Below are 14,815 nucleotides of genomic sequence, written 5' to 3'. Positions count from 1 at the left end.
ACAAGCATGCCTGCTTAATTCAGCTTACCAACAATTCACTGAACATTTATGTCAACAGCCAGCTTTTCCTGGATGTTCTTAAAATAAAAGCAGTAGCCTGGAGGGCACCACAAATAATCCTAGTATCCTCAGAATCAGAAGGAAACTTAGAGGTCATTATATCCAACCTTCTCATTTTACAGATAAGGAAACTAAATAAAGCTGAGAGATAAAGTGGTGTACGCATCATCCCCAAAACACGTCAGGATGAAAAATGTTTTCTGATTCTTAGCCATGATTCCTTGTACTACTGAGACGTCTACAGAAAAGGGGGTGTGGGGGTAGGGGAAAAACTCAAGCAATGCACCAAGGTTTTACTTGAAATAAGAGGAATTCTTAATTGCCAGGGGGAGGAGGAGGAAGAGGAATTAATAGTACTATCACCAATCCAGTCATTTATTAGCAACCTAATTAACAAGAGCCATTTTGAAAATTTACTCTTGATCTTTCCTATAAAATTAATTAACCTTTTTCATTCCCTATATACTACCCCACTCCCAGAAAAGTTTTCTATACTTTACATATTGTACACTGCATTTTTAAACATTATCAGACTATTTTCCTTTCTAAACTTTTTAAGCGCCTGTATTAACTAAAGACCAATATTAATATTTTCTTTAGAAAATGTCCTATAATAGGGACCTTTTGGGTGGCGCAAGGGGTTAAGATGCAACCTATGAAGCTATCTACAGCCACTGTAGCCTGTAGCACGAGTTCAATCCACAGCTGGCCAGGGAGGTAACCCACATGGCGTGCAGACCTCTCCTGACTCGCCCGCTGCTCCCCTCAGCAGTGTATTTCAGTCGATCTGCCTGTTCTGTTTCCCACTCTGTCTCTGGTGAATCCTCTCACCCCTTGCAACTCTGACCTATACCCCAGCTCTTGTATGCATAAATAAAAAAAATCTTTAAAAAAAAAAAAGAAAAGAAAATGTCCTATAATAGTCCCTTTTTCTATTAGCCAAATTAGGAGAGAAAAGATGAGCTAAGCTGGGCATCTCAGTCCTGGAAACAAGGCCCCGGGCCACAGCCTGTCTGTCTGCCACTCTGCTCAGTAAACACCCTCCAACAGCTGACAGTCTCTTCAGTGCCACCCCTGGGTGTTCTCCTCTGGGGCTTCTGGTTTGATGTAGCAGAGTTTGATGTCTAGCAGCGAGTGCCTCCTTCCGTAAAGATCTTCAGAAGGAGGCCCTAGAAAGGTCACGCAGCAGCATGCTTCCAAGCTTCAGAGGAGAACAGACCCTCCCCAAGGATGAGGGGAAATGACATCTCTCTCTGCCTTTAGAACATGTATTCTTAACCAGGTACCACACATATCCATAAAAGATATTAGCAAGTACATATTAGTATTAATGGTTTATGCTTTCCAAGTTTTTGTCCAATCCCAATATATACAGAAAATTCTTGAAAGAGTTATACCAAAACTCTGTAGTGTGTTCACGTAGAACTTACATTTACATTTCAGTGCTCACAGATAATGTTTCTAATCAAAATTGGCTTTGAAGTCTTATCTATTAGGTTTTTGGAAAAGTCGTGATATATTTTTCTGTTGTCTATGCAAAAATGCATCATGAATTTTCTGACAACCCAATAGTTATTAGGGAGGCTGTGCCATATGCAAGATTTATATTCAATTCATCTTCTGCAACACTGCTTAAACAATTGGATTGATAATAGTGGTAATTATAATACTAATCCTCCCCCATGCAATCTCAGATTTCCTCTTACTCCAAAAAGGAATACCTCAAAAATATTTTAAGGGCCTCCCTGGTGGCACAGGGGGTTAAGCACCGCACTATGAAGCAATCTGCAGACTCTGCAGCACGATTTCGATCCCCTTGGCCCACCAGAGAGCAACCCACATGGCACAGCAGACCTCTCCTGACTCGCCCGCTGCTCCCCTCAGCAGTGTACTTAGGTCAATCTGCCTGTTCTGTTCCCCACTCTGTCTCTGGTAAATCCTCTCATCCCCTGCATCTCTGGCCTGTACTCCAGCTCTTGTATGCATAAATAAATAAATCTTTTTTTTAAAAAATTTTAAATCTTTTTTTAAAAAAATATGTATGTGTGTATATATATATATCCTTTTTTTTTTCCTGCAAGTATTTTTCCTGGGCATTCTTTTCTCTAAAACATCTATACAACAGTGAACTTCAAGTTATATACTGAGGTTCCAGAATTTGCTCATTAGCTATTGGAAAGTAAAATCCAAAAGTAAACAGCCCCTCAGTGTAGTCCCCACTTCTGTACCAGGTTAAGTTCTCAAGATGCCAGCAATCTCCCTATCTCCCAATTCCACCAAAATATATGGCCTTGATTTTATTTGGCAGTTTCAGCATTCCATTGGCCTGATTAGATAGAAAATAGAAAATAATCATGAAAAAAGTACTTACAGCATAAGCACCTATCAAATATGCTGCATTTGCTCTTTTCCGCTGATCAAAACAGGTGTAATGCACTATTTTCTTTCTTGATAAGCTGTATGACTAGAAAAGGAAAAAAAAAAAGTGAGTGCAACCACAGAGACAATATTGGAATATACAGAAGATAAACATCATCTCTTAATTTTCAAAGATGTGCCACAATCAGTGAAATTTAACAACTTTCTATTTTAATTTCTATGGCATCTGGACTTGAGCATGGTGGGGGGGGGAGATCTGGTTCAGATATTTTTCCCTCCATTCATGATGTAAGAATTGACAATATAACAAATGTTTCCAACCAAGAAAGAAGACTGACACTAGTGAGAAATAATTACATTATTGGCACCTTTATAAGCAGGAACCATTTTTGAAGATTTGCTCTTGATCCTATCTGTAATGTGTATTCACTGTTTTCCACATACCATTCCCACTCCCAAAAGTTATTTTACTTTTACATTATACAATGTTTTCAAACATACCAACCAGTCTATTTTCCTCTGTAAAACTTCTTAAAACTAGAGCACCAATATCAATGTTTTCTTCCTAGAAAGTTCTAGAATAGTCCCTTTTTAATTATCTGAAAATAAATAGTTAATGGAAAAAGATGAACTATCACAAGGATTATATCAGCAAACATCTGAATAGTGTAGTTACATATTAAATTAATGGATTCAAACAGTTATTAAGAATCTGCTATTTGCCACAAAACATATTGCATGCCAAATTAATTCCAAAATGAGCAATATAGTGTGTTGCACACATGCTTAAAATGAAGAGTACAAATAAAAAAAATCTGTTAAAAGGAAGCCAAATTATTAATCAAAACTCAAATATAAAACAATGAGCACACAGACACAACTCAGTGAAATCTGCTCAACTTCCTCCTACTTCAAAACAGTTCAAATATTTTGACAAGTGGTTTTCAAAATACACACACCTAAGTACATTTTAATAGTTACCGATAAATACCTAACTATGAAAGCTGCTTTCTGCACCTTATACATTCACCACAGCCCGCAAAGAATTTCTGCTTTTAGAGACCCTGTGGAAAAAAATGTCAACAGAGCTCAACCATACGTTTACTTATCCTGCTATTTTCTAGGAAGAAATGAGACTCTTTCAACTCTGAAGTCTATTCTAAGATGAAACTACAACATAGAACCACAGAAAACATAGCTATGGGTAACTCTGCAATGAGGCTGCAATACCTCACCACCTCAAACCAGGCATTTCTTTGATAATCAAGAATCACATTTCTTCTGAAAATGGCACAGCCCTCTGTCATTGAACTTTGAAAAATAAGTATTTGCCTCACAGAGGGACGTTCATTACCAAAGTCCTTGTTTCCTGACACTTACTAAAATACTCCTAAGAAATAAAGAGGGGGAAAGCTACATTTTATTCAGGCAGTTCGGCCAAATTCATACACTGATGTAAAGACTTCAACTGTCTGCCTGCACATTGTATTTTTACTATGTATTTGTTTGCCACTGTTGTGATCCATCATGAAGTTATGTTTGATTTACTCCAAGAGGAGTCAAGGCTTTTAAGAACTAAGGATCCTTATGGTCTTTGAATCTCAAACATGTAGCCTGCCCCCCAAAATTAGGAGTCAGGCTGAAACAAGGACTCAACAGCTCTTCTGGCTCCCAGCTTCTATTTACATTTCCTCATCCCCTAAAACACCTATGGGGAAGAAAACAATCAACAATCTAGCCTGAAGTCTGGATTATCTGTTTTGATGTTCTTTTCTACTGAGAAATTAGGTTTCATAATATTTAATCATGTGGAATTCAATTTACAAATCCATCTGCCAAAAATGACAAACTCATATTGCTGCTCTTTTATCACCAGTGGCCTATTTGGTGCTTTTTTCCTCCCTAACTTTTTGTGTTTGCTTGGTTTTTGTTTTTCTCTCTCTTTCTAAAGTATATGCAATGCAGAGGCCATCCTGGAATGGAAGCCCTGAAACTGAAAGAAAAGAATTCTGAGGGAAGCTTTCTTTTCATTGTGTAACTGTAATTTTTTCTAAGTATAGTGAAAGTTAAAATTTTAAGCACTTTCGAAGAATTTTTTTAACACTCTAAGTTTTCAGAAATCATGTCAGATAAAGACTATCCTTTACAAAGTCCACTGAGAAATTTTAAAATGTCTCTTTTGGATGTTGCTTACAGAATGAAAAACAACTACCTTTTTCCTTTTTTTTTTTTTAATGAGGTAATTCTGTGTGACTTTTAGGGGAAAATGTAAAGCTCCCTACCTTTACCTTGCTTAGATGTTTTTTTGGAATTCAAGCATTTTTTTCCCAGGTAAGTCTCAAAAACACTATACTCAAGAAAAGATCGGCTTAGTGAAGCTTGCCCAGTGTATGCTTGGTCACATCAGAGACAGCTGAGTTGTCACCTGAGGAATCAAAACTAATTCAAAGTGAATGACAAAGGAAAAACCTACACACTACAGGGCTTCTCCTAAGTTCCCTCCTGTCCTCACTTTTACGGGCAAACTTCTGCCAGTTACAGCAGCAATGTTGTTCTACACAGGACATAATCTGGGGCTGGAATAAAAAATTTCAGGCATAACATAACATTTTGCCAACTCTTTAGCTGATACTTTATATGACTGGTTGATACCCAAAACCAAAAGTAATCTGCTTTCAAATATTAAGTGTGTCCCTCTCTTTAAAAACAAACAAAAAATTACCAACTACATATGAAAATACCCTAGAAGAAACAATACACTGGAGATATTGATGACCAAAGCACCTTTAGAGGAATATTTGGTTCATCCTTCAATAACTTTCATGAAAGAACTTTATCGTGCACAGAAAGGCACAGTCTGAAGATAAGATTTTATTTTATGAATGAGTCCAGTAGATATTTTCTCAGACTCTGGCTCAGTATCAGGACAACTGTCTCCAAACTCAAGAGCTGTCTCTTCCTTATTCTGGCCAGACTCCTCTGTGGTCTGTTATGCTGGGCAGTCCCTTAAGGAAGTCACTTGCAAAATTAGACAATCAACTGTGGTTTTCAGTGACTTCTCTACTGCAGATTCATTTGCTTTACATGAGAAACTCAGAAAATTATGAAATACTGTATATAATAGCAAGGGAATATTAGAAATTTGCAAAAAAAAATGAATATAATCTGAAAATACAGGGACGATATCGAAGGAATACTAAGGCCTCAGTCCTACTTGCCTACTCTAAAGCAAAGCCACACATGACCCATTATAAATTACAACCTGCAGGCACTATACAATATTTCAGATTTTTATCTGGAAGCTGGAATATATAGCCTTCTGACCCTTCAGAAGCTAAGTGAACACAGCCAGACCCCTACAACAGCAGCAACAACAGCTAACATTTTTCTGAGACTTGGCTAAAATGTATCATTTCCCAAAGCAACAGGAACAGGGCCAGATGGGTCCAGTTTGACAGACAGTGACTCCCAAATCAGAGAGGGGCAGGGCTGAAATACCAGTATATGAGCACACAAGCCAAAAGCCAGAAAGGGTCTGCTGTGAACTTTTACACAGCAGGTATAGTAGAGAGGAGCAATCCAGAACTCTCTCACTAACCTTGATCATTTGGTAAATCTCCTTTAGAAGGCCATAACAAGTTTCATGGTTAAACATCTAAATAATTAGATCGCAGCGGTCAATATTACCAAAACATTTCAGAAATTAAAAAACAAACAAAATCTCAATAGAAATTGTATTATTATATTTCATCTTCTTAAGAGACTGGTTCACTATTACATGGAAAGCTTATTCAAATATGATTGCTGGGCCAGAGTTTCTGATTCAGTAGGGCTAGGCCTGAAAATGAGTCTTTCTAACAGGTTCCTTAGTAAAGCTGATGTTCCAGGGCCCACATATTGAAATCTACTACAGAAAAATAGTGCTCAGTTTTGTAAAAGAGCTGCATAGAAATATGACTGGCCCCACATGAATCCTAAAATACTGTCCATCTAGTCAAGTAGTCCCAAAAGACATTTAAATTCTTAAAAAATCCAAATCAGGTCATATGCTTTTAAGAGCATGTTATAAAAAACACATTTCCCCAAATTCCTTACAAAACTTTATTACAAATTGTAAATTCATGCAATCCAACTTAGGAATAAGTTTCCTTAGTGATTTGGTAACTAAGCTGCCTTAAATGGCACTTATTCCAAAGGTTCAAAATTCAAGTGTTATTAGGCACCAAGAAAATGAAGTGGATCTATGGGTTAATTAAAAAAGCATAACCTATCTAAAGCAGACCTAGCTCCTACCCGCTGCTCCTATATATGAATCTGGACCCAAAATCAAATACTGAAATATGTAAAAGAAGCCAGAAGCCCAGAATAAAATTTCACAAATTACAGATGTTGATCATGAATTCAAAAATCTTAAATAGCATTCACCCTCAACAAAATATATCCAAAGACTGAATGTAGTCCATAATCAACCAGTTTACTGAATGTGGGTGCTGGGAGGTGGTGCTGAAGAAAATGCCATTGGTTCTATCAGAATAAATTGAGCAGTAACTGTGGGTCAAGCCCAGTGCTGAGATATGTGGTAACAAGGGGAATGGAACCCCAGCCTCCAGCCTCCTAAGTGCTCACAGTCTAGATTATTTAAATAAGGGGAAAATCTGGCCAAGGCTTATTACAAAGGGAAAAAAATACCCAAGGATGCATTCACACACAGCAAGGACCGAAGGAAAGATCATAATTACTGGTACTTAAATAATTGTTTAATTTAAGAAGGTTAAAAAAAAATAAGCATTCAGAATTGAATATCTATAAATTAACATAATCAAACCTACAAAAATGTCCAGACCTATACTGCTTACCTGAGAGTCTGTTTTAGCATCTTACATAAATCATAAGAGTGTAATGCAGCATATAAATGTTTAACATGCTTATAATCCAAAGTGCAACAATAAAACAATACAAGTTAAAATGAAGTACTGACCCCAGACATTTTCTGTCTGGCAAAGGAAAGCTATGTGAAAGGTTGCGTTCTCATGGCGTCACTCCTTGTGAAAAATGAGTCACAGCCACTCAGAAAGAGAAAATGATGGCATGCTACACAAATCACACATAGCCTCGGCTCTGGCGGGATGATGATGACATGCACGTGTCCAGCTTAGGACTGGAGATCACAAACTCTTCCACCATTGACAAACGAAAGGTAACGCAGTTGAGCTCAAACCCAAAAAAGAAGAGTTAATAGTCAATTTTTAAAAAACACAGATTTTTAAGCAGTCATTTGCCATGCTCAAAAGTAAAATCTTTAGGTCATTTGGTTAGAACACCACATTTCACACCACATTTCACATAGCTGTGTGAATCATTCTGATTGCGCTAAGGAAGAAATGAATGCGGTCTGGATAACACGCTCTTTAATAAAAAACAGAGCCCATGCACTTTCCTAAACAAGCAAACTTTGCCAATGACAGTGGTCAGACTAAGTACAGCACAGGGATGAAAGTGACCAAGGCATCTTACAGGTGACTAGGCTAGCCCAACAATGGCCGCAGCAATCAGCGCCTCCATAGCAAACAGTGGTCATCTCATTGCAAAAGCCATAAAATGAACAGGTCTTCCTGTGAGCAGCCATGACCTCTACATGTTTTACCTCCAACTTTCCCAGGAAAGGGATATTCTTGAAAATTTTCTTTGGCTGTACAAAACAAAATATGGTTTATGTTTTCATTGAGAGCTAGAATAAGACAAGTTGAATGATTTCCTTATAAAGAAAAAGATGTCTCTGAATGGTACATTCTGTTTCAAACCCAATAAACTTCTTTAATAACATGGCACATCTGATTAAAGTAGAGAAGTTCACATGTCAAAGAAAAGTTGCTCATAAAGATATTTTATAATATAGGGCCTCCCTGGTGGCTCAGGCGGTTGAGCACCGCACTGTGAAGCCATCCTCTACAGCACAGGTTAGATCCCAGCCGGCTGGGGAGAAACCCACATGGCACAGCAGACCTCTCCTGTCTCAGCCGCTGCTCCCCTCGGCAGTGTATTTCGTCAGTCTGCCTGTTCTGTTCCCCGCTCTGGTGAATCCTCTCACCCTCCCGCGCATCTGGCCTGTGTACCCCAGTTCTTGTATAAATAAATCTTTAAAAAAAAAAGATATTTTATAATATAGTTGAGGGCATTTGGGATTCTCTAAGAAAGCGGATCGTGGCTAAATATTTCTGAAGGGCTCCATGTCTTACAAACTCTGTATGCTCACCACCAAGCGAGTTCACACCACTTAGAACACTCAACACCTCTTTAAACTACATGAACTGTCCCCAGAATGTAGCTTGTTCTCCTCTCCCCCCCAAAAAAACCCCATAAACCTGAAACAGAAGATAATCTCATGAAGAAATCTCGAAATGTTGTGTAGTTGTAACGAGAAGGTGGTCTGATCATTATATCAAAAGAGTTCTTGTGTACAACCACCTGACACCGTGGCAGGTGCCTAGTTACCAGCTAGGATTACTGCACTGATTGATTAAGCAACAAGGACATTCTCTGAGCCCCACCATCTGCCAGGTACTTTCAGCACTTCAATATAATCACCCATTTTACCAGGCCCACCCTCCTCCTTTTACCATGAAAGGGTGATGTGGGATGTTTTGTATAGCTTAAACACCATTTCTGCCCATATTCTCTTAAACCTTTTAAAAACAATCCTCGAGATTGTTCTGTAATTGTTCTGTTGATTCATAAGCAGGTATATCATTTTAAATCACTGCCCTACAAAAGATCTCCTTTTTTTAGTGAGACAGATTATCCCCCCCACCCCCAGAGATTTTATTTTTCTCTGAAGAAAGTAAAATCAACAGTTAAAACTGTGTTGGCTATTTCAGGAAAAGCAGATTCAACCATAAGATGTTTATAAACGTTACAGATTATTATCTCAGTAATTCAAAGATTTTTTTAATTGATTATGTTTGGGGAAAATATTCTGCTTTATCTTTCTCTTTTCCAATCCCTGTTATTTCAGCAAGGTGGTCTTAACAATGTCTGTGCCAAGAATCCCTTTGAAAACTTGATCAAAGTTAGGAATTCTCTCAGAAGTAAAATGTAAATACATACAACATTTTATGTGTAATTTCAAAGGTCTATGGGCTCCTTGAAATAGCAGATTAATAATTCCTGTCTAGTCTATCAATCATTGATGGCATTTTACATAAATTAATATGCAAAATTGTTCTTACTTCCAAAAAAAACTTCCCTTTTTTGACTGCTCTCTTCATTAGGGTAATTATTGACCACAAAAAAAGCAAGCTGAATAATCCTTAGTACTTATACTTTTTAGACTGTAGTTTAAAACAAACAAGAGGGGTTTTTTGTTGTTAATGGCAGTTTTATTTTTGATTTTTTAATCTAAGTAGCTGTTTGATGAATAATAATTTTTTATTCTAATCAATATAATTAAAGCTATGGCCACTGGGCATGGATGTCAATTACATGTCAATTTAAAAAAGAACTAAGAAAGCCAGGAATAGGATCCATACTGACAAATATATACACACATACACAAACACACTCACACACACAAATAGCAATAAATTGTCAACTTGAAAAAATACCGTTTGACATATAAAAATTAAGAAGTTGGGGGTTCCCTGGTGAAGCAAGGGATTGAGATGCAGCCTGTGAGGCTCTTCGCAGCCTCTGCCGCATGAGTTCAATCCCCCAGCCAACCAGGGAGCAACCCACATGGCACAGCAGATCTCTCCTGTTTCACCCACTGCTCCCCTCAGCAGTGTATTTCGGTCAGTCTGCCTGTTCTGTTCCCCACTCTGGCTCTGGTGAATCCTCTCACCCCATCCCAACACACACACACTCTTCTGGCCTATACCCCAGCTCTTGCATGCATAAATAAATAAATCTTTAAAAAAAAAGAAGTTTAGGTATGTAATAAAATGTACTCTAAAACATTACCTATCTATGTAAGATCTCAAATAAAGGGGGAGAGGAATCACAAAAGCTTTATTGAAAGAAATAAAAATTTCCAAAGTAGAAAATAAAATATACCTCAAGGAGCTAAGAACCACACAGTAAAAGAATTCTAAGAAGCTGTTTTTGGTGAAAATAGTACCAAATAATTCAGAGAGGGCCTCCCTGCTGGGTGCAAGGGGTTAAGCACCGCACTATGGGGCGGTCTGTGACCTCTGCAGCACGAGTTTGATCCCTGGCCAGCCAGGGAGAAACCCACATGGTGCAGCAGACCTCTCCTGACTGGCCCGCTGCTCCCCTCAGCAGTGTATTTCAGTCAGTCTGCCTGTTCTGCTCCCCGCTCTGTCTCTGGTGGATCCTCTCACCCACCTGCATCTCTGGCCTGTGCCCAGCTCTTGTATGCATAAAATAAATAAATCTTTTTTAAAAAGAAAACTATTCAGAGAGGTAGAGAGTTTGAGGATCAAGTAAATGCCCTCAGATTTGATGTTTAAGATACCACTACTGCAGTCTCAGTACAGAAGCAAAACCTTTGAGAAAACAAAGGAATAACCACAGAGCTGGAATGCAAACATGCTGAGGAGAGACTATACTGAAACCTCTAGAAGCAAAAGGATAAAAGAAGATTTTTAATTCAAGGATGATGATACAGTCAATGGAAGTTTCTGAGCTGGGCACTGAGAACACAAAGTCATAACGTATGCCTCTATCCTCCAGGAGCTCACAGTCTACTGAGAAAAATAGATGCAAACAGGTAACTCCAATTCATCAATACTAGAGATCTAAAATGAGTGACCATGGCCTACTGTAGGCTACAGACATCAGCAGGGAGGTCATGTACATAGAAAACAGGGAGCCTAAAGGTCTAGAGACAACATGAAGGTAAGAGAGATGCAGCTGTTGGGGAGCGGGGGGTAGCAGGGGGTATAAAAAGAAGGCTACATTCAAAGTAGGAAATCCTGGAGTCTGAATCCTTGAAGCAAAGCAGCTGGAGTGTCAGTAACAGTCAAAAGAGGCCGAAGAAACTCAAAGCCACTCGAGGACAACAAGGTGAAGTCAGTTGGAGCAGTTCCGTGAGTTTGTGGAGATTATAATCCAGAGGCTACGGCTACCACCAAAGGTGGAGAGAAAGAGCATGAATAATGCAGTCAAGGGGGCCTCCCTGGTGGCCTACAGATTAAGTCTCAGCACTATCAATGCCACAGCCTGAGATTAATCCCCAGCCAGGGAGCTACCCACATATGGCACAGCAGACCTCTCCTGTCTCGTCCACTGCTCACCTTAGCTATTTCAGTAAAACCCACCTGTTCTGCTCCCCACTCTGTCTCTGGTGAATCCTCTCATCCCCCACACCTCTGGCCTACAACCCAGTTCTTCTACGCAAAATTAAAAAAAAAAAAAAAGGAGAAGAATGCAGGCAAGAGTCATGAAATCGGTCCTCCCTTGGTGGCGCAGCGGTTGAGCGCTGGGTTGCGAAGCTGCCCACAGCCTCTGCAGCGCTGGTTCAATCCCCGGCCACCGGCGAGGGTCCCACATGGCGCACAGGCCTCTCTGGCCGCCCACTGCTCCCCTCAGCAGTGTACTTCATCAGTCTGCCTGTTCTGCTCCCCACTCTGGCTCTGGTGAATTCTCTCACCCTCCCGCGCTTCTGACTGTATCTAGTGCATGTATAAGTAAATAAATAAATCTTTTTTTTTAAAAAAAAAAAGTCATGAAATCTAGCCCTGACTTTATCTACAGCCTTGAAACTCACATGCCTCTCCCAGGCCTCCCATTTTGCGCCTATAAAATAAGGAGGCTGGACTAAATGGCCGTTTAGATTCCTAAAGTTATACTGAACAGCTTTGTATATGGAATAATAGTTATGAAGTTGAGAAGATATTTATAAACTTTGTTGAAGAACTGTATCATATTTCCTAACAAAATTCAAATATGTTACACTAGTGACTTTCTTATGTGTAGGACTTCAAGATTCACACAGCTCTTTTCAATATTAACCACCAATCTGAGAGCCCTATAATCTGCACTTTATAGCTGAAGTAACAGATTTCACAAGGCTAAAGCAACCACAGCCTTGAATTGATAAATACTGTTTCTCCTAAAACAGATTCTAGATGGCATGCTTCATTGAGATACCCAACTCATTAACATTTGGTTTCAAAAATTTGTTCCTTCGGCAAGTAACAGGATGCCCCGTAATTGTACTAAAGCTAACAATGGCATTCTAAAATCCAACAGATTACCTGTCCACTGAAATGAATAGGAGGTACTGTTTGACTTTATTAAACTTTCATAATGTTGAAAGAAAGCTTTATAAATGAAGACAAATCCATCCTTGTGTATTATTTAATACAGAATATGGCAGAAAAATAACCTTAACTCTATTCATCTAGTCTTGTGTAACTCATATAAGTAATCACTGAGGCAAGCCAGAAACTTTATTTTTTTTTTCCTAACAATGATTCCTTTCCCTCTACCACTCAAGATAGTAGTCACATCCCAAGTTGTTAGTTTTGATACCTAGTTTATGCCAACTACATACCAACTAATCAAGAAAGCAAAGAAATTCCTAGGTACTCAAAAGGAAGAACAACTCATTTATGAACCATCCTTCCCTTGCTAATTCATCTATTAAAAGTGCATTTTTTAATATCATACCAAAGTTTACTGATTACATGAAACAAAATGTTCTTTAATGAAAAAGACAAGTTGCATTCATAAAAGATGGCATCTACATTCATGACATAGAAAGCAAAACATAAATATAAAGAATAACTAAAGTGAAAAATTTAATATTTTAGAAGCTATCAACAGTTGCACAAAACCTGCACATTACATACTCTATTGCTTTTAATTCCATCACTACATTATTATGAATTTGCAAACTGAGGCTTGAATTTATACTGTTATTGGTGTCTGTGTAGCAGGAAAGGAATTTTTGTTTTCAGTTTAGTATAAACATCCTCAAACAATGGACTATTACCAACAACATGAAAATTAGCAGGATGCTTTGACAGTTCAAAATTATTGAAATGATGGGTATATGAGCCTATTATTATAGTTATTAAACTCTTTTCCCTAGTGAATACAAATATATCAATTTCATTTTCTGAATTACAGGGAATGTTCTCAATTGTGAAAAATGTAGACCAAGTTAGTTAAGGGAATTTGCATACATCTTGTCAGATAATAGAAATTAATTTCTAGAAAAGTTGCTGACAACATCTTATGTTACATGATTACTGACTAAAGATCTCTCTTTGGTATCATTCCATGACCATTTAGTACATTGAGATCAACAGCAAAAATCTGTGAATTCATAAACAAAACACATTCGATGGAAATTCTCCATCATTGATTCCTTTATACCTAAGTACAATTAAAATCATTCAAATAAAAAAATGATGAAGCAAATCAAAAAATAATATGTACAAGGCATAGTGCTATGTCACATCAGTAACATTTTTCCCAGGGGGGGAAAAAAACAGCCCAGGATTATTTAGCTCTTATCCTTAAATCATGCTGTGCAGTATTTTACCTTCCAAACCGAAACATGACATTTAAGATGCTTATTTAGAAAACTGGGAGAAAAAGACAGACATTTCTATGTGATGAAATAAGTCTAGGAAAACTCGGAGGCCAGGTAGGGGTCACTTTTTATCACACCAGCCTAGAGTTGAAGGGTGTGGGCGGAGAGGAAGTAGCAGTGTGAAGAATGAACCCTGGACCAACCCAAGCTGGTCTGCTGCATCCCCCAGACCAGCACCCACATTCTGCATCCATCATGCCCATCACCATCATGCACAAGATAAAAGCTAAAGGGGTTACCAAAGGAAGTAATGCCAAGGTGAAGAACAAGCCACAGAGAAAATCCACAAGGTTATCTAAGTGTTCCTCCAAAGCCAGGGCTGAAATCTAAAAAGGCCCCTGCAAAGAAGGGAGAGATAGGACCCAATTGGAAAAAGAAGAAAGCTGATGCTTGCAATGAAGGGAATTATCCTGCAGAAAACAGAGATGCCAAAGCAGACCAGGGAAAGGCATGACTTTGTCGGTAACTTCTGCTGAGTGTACAGTCTGAAATGCTTTATCAACTTTCAGAAAAATGAAAAATCTGTTCTGTTTTTTAAGGTTTGATGTTTGCATTCAGAACACTTAATTGTTTGGGAGGGAAGAGCATCAGTCACTAATTGAATATCTCCTGGATATCAGCTGGGTTAATTTTTGTTGTTGTTTTTATTTTATTTATTTATTTATGCATACAAGAGCTGTGGTATAGGCCAGAGGTGAGGAGGGTGAGAGGATTCACCAGAGACAGAGTGGGGAGCAGAACAGTCAGATCTACTGAAATACACTGCTGAGGGGAGCAGTGGACAAGACATGAGAGGTCTGCAGCGCCATGTGGGTT

At 38.5% G+C, this 14,815-nt stretch overlaps 1 protein-coding gene across 4 annotated transcripts in view; it reads right to left on the bottom strand.

The window, feature by feature from the left end:
* Positions 1 to 14,815, bottom strand: part of CDC14A (cell division cycle 14A) — a 191,020-nt gene that overhangs the window by 149,524 nt on the left and 26,681 nt on the right. For all 4 annotated transcript variants that reach the window (XM_037500698.2, XM_037500699.2, XM_037500697.2 and 1 more), the window contains one exon: positions 2,432 to 2,524. In XM_037500698.2, coding sequence (XP_037356595.1) covers positions 2,432 to 2,524 — 93 coding nt within the window. The remainder of the gene's footprint in view (positions 1 to 2,431; positions 2,525 to 14,815) is intronic.

The sequence above is a fragment of the Talpa occidentalis genome, unplaced genomic scaffold, assembly GCF_014898055.3.
Source record: "Talpa occidentalis isolate TD23 unplaced genomic scaffold, MPIMG_talOcc4v2.1 talOcc4.9, whole genome shotgun sequence".
NCBI classification, from domain to species: domain Eukaryota; kingdom Metazoa; phylum Chordata; class Mammalia; order Eulipotyphla; family Talpidae; genus Talpa; species Talpa occidentalis.
The sequence above is the reverse complement of the archived record's forward strand: the minus strand, read 5'-3'. Positions and strand labels throughout refer to the sequence as shown.